General features: G+C 36.4%; 1 protein-coding gene and 1 pseudogene across 1 annotated transcript; both read right to left on the reverse strand.

The window, feature by feature from the left end:
• Positions 1-417: 417 nt before the first annotated feature.
• LOC114732019 (serine/threonine-protein kinase tricorner-like) lies at positions 418-4,342 on the reverse strand (annotated as a pseudogene).
• Positions 4,343-6,876: 2,534 nt separating this feature from the next.
• LOC114731991 (uncharacterized protein At1g03900-like) lies at positions 6,877-9,965 on the reverse strand. Its single transcript, XM_028919265.1, has 3 exons — positions 9,085-9,965; positions 8,230-8,520; positions 6,877-7,221 (listed from the first exon to the last, which is right to left on the reverse strand). Exons 1-3 carry the CDS (start codon positions 9,562-9,564, stop codon positions 7,159-7,161), a joined length of 834 nt encoding a protein of 277 aa, XP_028775098.1. The 5' UTR covers positions 9,565-9,965; the 3' UTR covers positions 6,877-7,158.
• Between the last annotated feature and the right edge of the window lie 1,299 nt (positions 9,966-11,264).

Raw genomic sequence — 11,264 nt, forward strand, 5'->3', positions numbered from 1 at the left:
CAAGTCCTTCATCGCTTAAAGTTGGAATAAAGGGAAATCAGCACAAGAAGTCAAGGGTAATAACCTGGAAACTGTAGGACAAACTAGGGAGGATCAGTGGCTAATGCTGGCTTGTCAGGGGATTAAGAATCGGTATTGGGGACATTCCAGGGTACATTCATTATTAAAATAAGTGGAGAGGCATCGTCTCTCGAAAACCAAAGTAGAGAGGCACTGTGTCACTTTTTTGCCCCTTTTACTGCTCCATAGCTGTTAAGCTCACAATTGGGCAAATCTTCCCTTAACACAGCACTATTTATTGTTTTTAACTAGATACTTTAAAAATAACCTTTACTGTCAAACCAAAATTACAAAATTTTGAAAAGATCAACCAGAATTGAACGAAAAGAATTTTAACAAATCAGATGCACACGAAACTCACCAATCACATTCCATACCATAACCCTTCTTCAATAGAACTTCTGGAGCAATATAATCTGGCGTACCAACAGTAGAATAAGCCTGCAACACTTACACAGTTACAATGATAAGAGCACAATCAGAGTAAAAAATAATGCGTTTATCTAAAACAGATCGAGGTAGAAATGGATCTTCCTTTTGGTTTGATATGTGCATTATGGGTACTCAAATATTTGACAAACCTGCCGCAGCTAGTATTATAAGCATTTAATTTTACACGCTACATCACAGAGAGTTGACAGCACTTGTACAATGGAAACTCACTAGTGTCCTCCTGTTCTTTTGCCAGTGTTGTAATTGTTCTTGTGTGTGCGATTTGAAGATCCATGTTCCTCATTCTGTGTCAGAACCATTCACATACTCTACCTTCGCCAAGTCCTCCTCTTGAAGTATGCTGCAATCTAATGGTTTACAAAGTCCAAAATCTGACAGCCTTAAGTGTCCATATCTATCCAATAACAAATTATCAGGCTTAATATCCCTGCAGCATAAGATACTGAAAAGATCAGTGTATAGTCTAAAATTTACTAAAGCTTCTTTATTGCAAACAGAAAAATATACATATAGATAAATCTGACTTCATGTATCAAACAGATAAAGCATGTGATCATTTTAAATTGATGTGAATGGCAACCATAAAAACACTCATAATTCTAACATAAGGTTATGTGAATTTTTTGTTCATACCTATGGATATAATTGTGTTTATGTATAGACTCAATAGCCAAAACTGTTTCGCCTACGTAAAATCTTGTTTCATCCTCAGTCAAGATATCCTTTCTCATAAGTAAAGTCATCATGTCCCCACCCGGCAGATACTCCATTATCAGGTATAGGTAGTCATCATCTTGGAAAGAACAGTAAAGTTTGACTATGCAATTGCTATCAACCTCTGCAAGGAGGTTCCTTTCAGCTCTGACATGTTCTACCTGGAGATATTACCAGCTTCGGAATAAGCATTACAATCTCATCAGCCTTGGACATAAAAACTGTTCTTGACTGAACAACATAACAGGGCAAGAAAAACAATTGTAAACCTGGCCTCTGCGAAGCATCTCTGATTTCTTTAGTTTTTTCATTGCAAATACATGGCCTGTTGTCTTTTCCCTGCAAACTCTGACCTGCACAAATCTCCATGTTTCAGAGAACAATCGGGTTATCAGCATAAAACAAAAGTTTTTACTCCAAGAATCAAACAATGTGATCAGTAATGAAGAATAAGATGTCACATCCACAAACACAATCATTTATTACATTGATTTCCGACCAACAAAAGAGAAAAAAAAACAAAAGCTTCTTTTAACATGCGCGCAAGCATGGACACAGAAATAAGGTAAATGTAATTAGGGAAGTCTTATTATTAACAATTGACACCATGGGCTCTTTTTTCCTGCTCGTATTTTTCCTATAAAAATATCTACTCAAAAGCAGCTTAATTATTTATGTGAATCTAATGAATCGAGAGTATGTAAGAATCTATATATTTCATAAGACATAAGTAGTAAATAAAAATTAATTTGATTATGTGCTTTAAGCAAATTATTCATATCATACTCCGGCATATACATACCTCTCCAAATGCACCTTTTCCAATCATGGTCAACAATTCAAAATCATCAACACACCCATCTTATGCCTCTGAAGCCGCATGTATTCAGTTTCCTTTTTCTCCAGAAACTTGAAAAGGTTGTTTTGGTCTTCCTCAGAGACATCAGCATCAGCCAACTTCTTTTCCAAGATAGTTCGACTGTTTAAAAAAGTTAACCACCTATTACCGCATAACTGATTTGTTTGTGCAACTAATATTATACACATTAAAAATCATAGAGGCATCTTCAGACCCACTAGATTCATCTACCAGGTTACCACTTACAAGAAAGAGAAGTATGTCCTTTTACATAGCTATTCTTCCAAAGGTCATACAAATCCTAATGTATGAAATAATAGCAATGACTTAAAGGCAAGAGTTACAGATATAAACAGATCTTAATGTAAGTTGAACATAATGATAAGCATTCTTGTTCTACATAATCATCCAATTTTAACCCAAGATGGCAGCTCAAGCTTGCGAGCCAAAAATAGTATGTTAGGTCAAATGAAAAGCATTCGTCTTCATAACCATCGCCAATTGAATTGGAAAATCTCAAATAAACCAGCATCTCAAATTGGAACTTCTTTTGGACTTTGACTTGGGTAATACGCATTACGTGATGTGATAAAGATCAAGTGCTGCGATTAGAAGAAAGTAGATAATAGAATAGAACTAAGTTGAAAAAAAAATACAAACATGGAACAGATATTCTTAAAAACTAGCACTCCCAAGCTGCACCCAAAATTGACGGAGATTTACAACAGCTTTTCTAACTCATTGTTTCTCACAGCTCCCATCTTTACAATGGAGCTAAGTTTCAATAGTTTGAGTTCATTACACTGCAAACAGGTAACTCTATGTAAAAGAAAGTTAACAAATGAGTTCACACGGTCAGCTTCAGGTTAGAATGGGATGCATAATTGACTATATAGAACTCGCAACTGATCTACATACTCTGCTCGAACAACTAAAAATGGATAATATTAAGATTCTAATATTCCTATTTTCAGCAATAATATGCCATCTTAAAGTAAGAGATGGTTACAGCCAGACCTTGAACTCTTTTACAAGTTTTTTCCCTCCTGAGAATAGGTGGCCATGATCATTGAAGTTATTGGATCAACAAGTCGATATTTAGCTATGCTTTCAAAATTTGAAATTAATGAAATATTAACACTAAGCTGTGAGCAAACAAAGGCGCATTGTGGTTACCGATTAACCATTTGGTGAATAATATGATAATAATAGTATACAAGTATAATTAACAGAAATAGCAACTTTCTTGATAAAAACGGTTGCTGTCAAATTATTATAGCATGACGATGATGCTCCTCGAAAGAAATGTGGAGCTCAATCTATCATATGATGCAAAAGGAATGAGGGGAAACAAAGAATTGCAAAGCCAGAAGATACCAGACTTTTTCCCAGTAAACTTGGAGTTAAGTTGCATCAGTTAAAGTTTTCGTACAAAATCTTAATCTCAAACCGTCATTAGCATCCATGAAATGAATCATACCGCTCCTTTCTATCCTGAAGGCTCTTCATTTGCTCCTTATAATGATTCTCTATGTACTGCTTTGCCGCAGCAACCTTTTGTTTCGTTATATTAGAAAGAGCTTCTTCATATCTAGTTGTGCATCTGAAACTTCGATTCCTCCTCCAGAACCCTCCTTCTTCTTCGAAGACGACCTCATTTTATCCCTTGGATGAAACTTCTGAAACCAACCTCTGGCAGAATCCATATTATTCGCCAAGCTCAACAGTTTCCTTGATGACTAACGATCATCCTACTTTGCTCTATATACAAGACAAGTTCCCTCTGAGAAACACTCGCTTCATAACCCAGAAAACCTAATTGCAAGAAACCTGCGTAAGAGTAAAAGTCACGCAAACAAATTTTACATTTACATCCAAAGCCCAAAAAGAAAGTTTTGTTCGCTCTTCAAAACGCGCATGTAGCCCATGTCACAAAATTCAAGCCGAAAGTTTCAAGCATTTTCGAAGCAAATGTCGTTTGATTGATGCCGGAAAAAGCAGGAGTCAAAATATGTGAACCCAGGACCATTCAGAATCCAATGGCAATCACAATGACAAGGAATTGCGTTTCAATGAAGCAAAAAATTAATAAGGCTGAGAATTCGGATTACCGGCTAATTAGTAGTAGGCCAAAAGAGATAATGATCCCGCGAGACTCTTGAAAGAGAAACGAGAAAGTTGGCAGTTAATCCAGTAATTTCGGTGTCCGATGGCTTTGTCTTGGTTCCGGCTCTGAGAAAATTAGACGAAGAGTCCGCGCGACTCTCTCAAACTGGACGCGGCAAAGCCAACGGTCAGTACTCTTCCCGGTAGCCGTTATAAATAAAACACTCGAACAATTTATTTATTATAAATACTTTAATGATATAGATTTAATTTTAAAAAATGACTTCTGGCCCAAAAAAATTAAAAATGAATGTTATTAACTTTATTACGTATTTAGCCCAATAGCCCTTGCCTTAAAAAATATACTTTATATAAGTGCCTTAAAAATTACATTTTTTAAGGTTAATTCTCCAATCTGCCATCAGAATGCGGAGAATTCTATAAATATATATATATTTGATGATAGTTAAGGATGTCTTATTACATTATAGAAATTTACATATAGGGAGTGTTTTGTAAGGGGTTAAATTTGAACTGCCAAAATTATATATTTGATCATTGTTCTCAACGGCAGAATATAAGTTTCGCAAAATCAGATAAAAAGACAACCACATGGCATCAAGATTCTGTTTTGGCCATGACACTGTATTAAGATTAGTGAGGTTTTTTTTCCCCTTAACTTGATTTTTCCGATTGTGCTTTCAAAATTTCATCTCCAAGGCAGCATTTTTGAAGAATAAAGGCTCAGGAAGTGGATAAAATAGTAGGAAATAGCCATACATATATAGAAGGCGTAAAGTTTAAATTGCTTGCAAGTGAATAAAAGGAGGATTTACTGAAGATGCTGATAAAAAGAAGGAATCTTTGTCACGTGACCAGGCGACTATAACGTGGCAGCTACTTTTACTTGTACCGCCCACCAAACTATCAAAATAAAAAGGATCCGGAATCGCTTGATAGACAAACCAACACCTCAAAGATGTGAACAGATGAAAGGCAAAGCTTAGCTTATGGTTAGCGTCGTGCCCTCTCAATTGCATAAAGTGATGAGTATCTTTAGAATAGAATACATACAAGTATGGATTATTTGAGCACACTTGGGAGATTGTAGACCGGTAGCCTGCCTGAAACAGTTCGAGTATTGCCAAAAAAAATGTCACCAACATTTCTTTGGTTTTTTTGCCACGTGACCAACATTTCCAAGAGTTGGGAGGAAAGACACCACATTTGTCTCTCGTTTGTTTCTAGATATGAGTATCCTTTTATTAAAGTCAATCATATTTGAGACACTATTGAATACTAAATGTAGGTACATCTTTAAATAGAAATTTGAATTTTGATTCGCTATACTATAAGAAACTAATTTCTTTCAGGTTTTCACTAAAATCTGTCTCTTGTTGAAAAAATAAAAGAATTCCTTATAGTTGTTCTCAAAAGTCCAAAAAAGGATGACTCCTTATTTATTCAGTTATTCTAGCTTTAAAACAAAATACTACCTCCAGTCTTTGATATAAGATTTTGTTTGACTTTTATTTTGGTTCTAAATATAAAATCCTAATCCACTTTGTCTCTCATATGTATACATCTTTCCCATGTAGTCCTTCTAACAATAGTAATTCTAATTCTAGCCAATACACTTAATTAGTAAGGATATTTTACGAAAGACAATACCTATTTATTACAACAACTAACTTAATATCTTTCCTTAATCTCCTCAATTAATTAATTAGCTCTTATAATTAAGGACCGGAGGTAGTTGTTGTATTTTTATGGTCATTCTTCTCTAGTTGTTACATGTTAGTAAATCCTGGATATTGCCAAAAAGTTGATTGTGGTGGAAATAAGAATATTCAGACATATATACGTGATCATCTGAGAAAACATAAAATTTAAAACGACCATATGCGGGAATGGAAAGGGTTGGGATAGTATTTATCAAAAAGAAAATACTTAAGAAACTGTTCAAAGTGGTATGGATATTGGATAGGTACAAAGAAAGACAATAGGGGTGCTAACTATAAGGATTTAGTATATGGTTTAGAATGTTGTGAACAGGGGCATATCCAAACAAGAAAAAAAAGTCAAGCCATTAGCCTTTTAGTGAACGATATGTATGAAGAGTTAATAACTCCACTTAACAAGACAACAAATTTTTTTTTTTCATTTTCTAATTTTTTTTAAGCTCTCAATTTCATTATTGGCACCTTGTACTCTATCGAAGGTTTAAAATTAAAATCATGGCATCTAAACAATCCAAATGTCTATATTTTTCGTCCCAGCACTATTTCATCTATCTAAATCTTGCAAAGGTTGAAAAAACAAGAGGCACATGCCCCATTATATTAGATTATTTAGTTGTGACTAATTTTATTTGCCATCTCCAACATCCCACACGGCACGCTTCAATAAGCCATCTCAGAAGAGGCCAGGGTGGAAAACAGATCATCACTCTCAAGGAAATTTCGTGGCAAGGATCATCCCCCATGAATGTTCAAATGCTTTTATTTTTATTTTTATTTTGGCCAACCTTTAATTTTTAATTTTAAAAGTTCAGGGATTTAGCAGCACCAAAGTTTAGAGGAATTTGTTTGCATTTTCCTCACTTGCAAATGCAGTGAGATGATTAAAACATAGTAGAAGCCATCTAGATGAAAATACCCGTTCCTCGAGCAGAACGTCAGAAATACAGCTTAAAAAGAGCCACATTGGGATGAGAAGAGTATTTGTATGATATAAACATAATTCTCACCCAAAAAAAAAAAAAGAGAAGAAGGAAATAGCATAAACATAATACAGGATATTTCTGTCCAATCATTTGGTAACTTCCGCTAAGTACACTTGAAACAGTCTCCCTCCGTTTCTTCATTAGTTCCATACTTCCATTGTTTCTTTTGTCAACGTAAATCCAAAGGAAAAAAATTCAAGAAAATAAAAGCCTCACAGTCAAATTACTCATATTAACATGATCAGAAGGCTGCCCATCCTGACGCAGTGGTCGAACCTGAAGCGGCTTTTGTGGGAAGATTCTTCTGTAAATACAAACCAGAAACACGTTTAGTTAAAAATGCCAAAGGAAAAGCATTACCACGGAAAAGGGCGCTCGTGCTTATCCAAATATGGAGGGTAAGTCAGGCTCAAGCACAAGGCATCGTTCACAGCATCACGAGAGAACATATTCAATTAATACTTGACAAACACTATCCAATGAAAAACCAAGCTCTGAAGCAGAAAGAAAATAAGCTGAAACATTTGCTATACAGCCTGCTTACAATAACACAATAAGAAAATTTTTCAACGCATCAAAATACCCAGTTTGTTATAACTATTATTAAGGAGGTGTGCCTCTTCGCTAAAGAAAAAATGCTATTGCTCATGTCACCCGTCCTCTATCCTAGTGTGCATGGAAGCAATAGCAATGGATATCATATAGATGTTTGGTATCAGGTCACACAGAATGCAGGCCTTATTTCCGCAAACAAGTTTTCATTCAGCACAGCCCTATAGGTTAATATGGTGCTATACTGCTGTAAAGGAGAAGTTGGGCATATAAATATAATTGACGAAAAGAAGAGCGAAACATCATTCACAGCCTTAAATCTGGGACTGCAAAAATACATGAGTTCATAGTCCTACATACTCATTACTCCAATGGAGAAAACAAATGAGCAAACATTGTTCAAAACATCAACTTCTCTACCACTGAATTACTTTTTTGGCTCCACCTTAAAGGATATAGATAGAAAAAGATATTGAACCAAAATGCTTCAGCAAGTCACTTGATTATTCATACGGATTAGCAAGAATATTGCTTTTTTCAAATCACCATGACCATAAAACAGACTACCTGGAATCTTGATTAAAAGCAAGGATTTAAAAACTACTAAAATATTCGAAATAAATGAAATTTTAATTTTAAATAAGAAGTAACCAAGAATAGATGCTTTGTTTTAACCTTAGCTGTGGCATTAGAAATGGAAAAATAGAGCACGTAATCTTCCAATTTTAAACGGCATGACTGTTTCATACAGAACTATTACCTTTAATTGAGAGAGGTCTAAAGAAGTATCATTAGAATTTCTTCCACTTCCGTTCGTCTCCTTAAGACCAGTTATGCGACTGGTAGAAGTCAACCGAGCAGCTACACGATCATTTGGTGGGGGAGGAAGAGGAGACCTGATTTTTCCTAACCCAGTGGGCGGGGGAGCAAGGCCCGAGGCTTTAGGTTTCGTACTTCCAGAAGGTCCACCTGTTAAACCTGCAGCAGAAAGCATGCCAGTTCCACTAGATGATGGTTTAGGCTTCACGTTAATCCGGATGGTCTCACCTTCCTGCAATTTGAAACACACGAAAGTGAACGTCAAACAAATGAGAGAAGACAGATAGCATAAAATAAAACTTAATCCCAACCGCAGAGAAATAAAACACTTGAGGTAGAGCAGAAGTACAGAATCATCCTTCCTAATAATTTGTAGGGACCAAGAGGAGGTAAAATATTCCACAAGGAAAACCACGTTAAGGGATAATAAAACAAAAAATGAAAAAATACATCTGACACGCATCTTCAGACTCCGACAAGCCCTGAAATGTTTGTATGTTAATGCGGATCACAGGCAGATGAGTTCTCCATGGCTCAATGATCAGATAATGCATACATATTCACATATGCTCATGCTCGTACGTTGCCGCGTAAAAGAGATCGAGTAGGAACCAAAGTAAACAATGCAGGTGAAGACATAAATAGCCAAAGATCCACTGATAATCCTCTGAACCCAAAAATCAGAGCGGCGAACTACGCGTTAATTATTCAAGTTCGACGAATAAAGCAATCAGAGAACACACATTTCGAGATTGGAAAAAGTGTTGTAAAGCCAATAACAGCTCTTGCATGGTACCTTCAACCTCTGATTTACAGCGGGGTGAATATCAATCTGAGACTCCTCACTTGGCTCGCCAGATTCTTTCTCGTGCTCCCTCTTCACATACTTGTCGTGATCCGATAATGCCACATTGAAATCAAAAGCTTCATTTCGCTCCGCAAACCCTAACCCAATAAATGCGTGTTTCCCCAGACCATCCTCGATCTTCAGCACGAAGTACCTGGACGAGTCGAGCACAGACTCGACCGAATTCTCGCGCTGACCTGGGTAAACGAAGCACGCGGCAAAGAGCTCACCGGTGTTCGGATCCTCCAGTCGGATCTCGCAACGATCCTTGCACGAAACAACCCTAAGGCGGCCCGACCAGATTTTATCGGACTGAAGCCACTCCCCGCACTTGTACCCACCGGATGTAGTTCGGGGTGGAATTTTGTACACTGAAACCTCGCGGACCACGAGGAGGGTGTGCTCCAATGCCTCCTCCTCAAACGACATCGTCTTTAATCCGAAGAAGAGACTTAGAACTGATAGAATTCAGAATCAAACAGTGGTCGAGAGTGTTGATAAAATTTGATGAAGCAGACGATCGAGGGAGTAAATAAGGACAATAATGGGGTTTCTATCAGAAGCAGAGGCAATGAGTTCCAGGTGAATATGATGCAAATTGGATTGGAGAACCTATGAAATATGCGATAACGGAGGAGTAAATAGCTAGGATTGTGGGAGCAATGCGAAACAAAATCAACCAAAGTTTATGTGTGCTGACCAAATCTGATGAATCAAGCGAGCAAAGGAATCTGATAAAGATGATAATGGGATACAATTAGAAGCTGGAGGAGTAATTTTTAGGTAGAATTGAGAGCTGAAGATAGGTGTGCGAATGGAAGAAAGGTGGAGGGAGCCATCTACCCATCCCAGACTTGAAAGCTGGCTTTAGACGTGGGTTTCAGCTTTGAATCAGCTCCAAATGTCAGCTGTACGGGGAGGAAAGTTTGGCCCTTGCATTTTTTTAATTTTTTTGCGCGGAATAATGAAGAATTGTCGTGTTAAATTCACTCTCTCTCTCTCTCTCTCTAATATTTTAGACATTGGTTTGCCAAGTTTGTATTGGTAGTAATGACTAAATCACAATATAAGCCAAGGCAATTAAGAAGACAGGAGAAAAGCAAAATGATGAAACGTTAGTTAAAATGATAGGATGTCTTAACTGACACTCATAAGTCAGGAATTCACATATAGTTTCTTTGCTTTCTTCGTTTCAGGGGCGATTTGATATCCCACCTTATCTTTTATAAAACTATAAATATAAATTTAATTTAAATCGGTAATATAAAGTTTCATTTTGCCAACAATTCTGTAATATAATTTTTTTTTAACAAAAAAGAAATTGCATTAAAAGAAACAAGCACAAACAGCCATCAATTCGAAGAACAAAATAAACAAAACAAAACTATAAATAAACAGAAACAACTAAGAAATACAATCAGACACTTAAAAAAACTAGGTTTTGAAGCAGATTACAATATTATATAACTTTGATAAGATATTTCTGTTGGACAGCTTTTGGTATAAAGTGAATATAACGTTGTCTATGGTTTGATCGCACGTTGTGCGGTGTTGACTGGTTCAGAAATTTTTTTTTTTTTAATTGTCCGTTAAATCATTTTTTAGGTTACAGAATATTACTCCTCCAGTACTTATTACTTAATATTACGCCATTCTTCTGGGGTATGATTCCAGATAAAATGGCTATTTATGTGAGACACTTCATATGGCTTGGCATTTTGATCTACCCAAATAATTGGAGGGTATCGTTTGGATGGAATATAGGTTTTTTTTAATTAAGAAGACGAGTTAATCTTGAACGATTACATCAGAAGCTAAGAGCCTAACATCTAAGTCTCTAAGACACATCTGAATCAGCATGCAAATAATCAATACAAAAATCAGGAGGTTCCCAAATAAACTCCAGATTCTGGTTCGCGTCGTGAGCCATTTTGGCCATCTTGTCAGCACAATTTAGCGCTTCCCTGTATGCATGGTTGATTTCTATGTCCCAAAACAGGAAAACCAGCTGTCTCACTTCTTCCAGCACCGGATATAATTGATGATGAGTTTCACCCACCCGTCGAATCAGTTGTAAGGCTTCTAGTGAATCAGAGTTTAGCTTGATCTTCTTAAGACCCATATTCATA

The sequence above is a fragment of the Neltuma alba genome, unplaced genomic scaffold (assembly GCF_004799145.2).
Source record: "Neltuma alba isolate B1F8T4 unplaced genomic scaffold, ASM479914v2 tig00002548_pilon, whole genome shotgun sequence".
NCBI lineage: Eukaryota > Viridiplantae > Streptophyta > Magnoliopsida > Fabales > Fabaceae > Neltuma > Neltuma alba.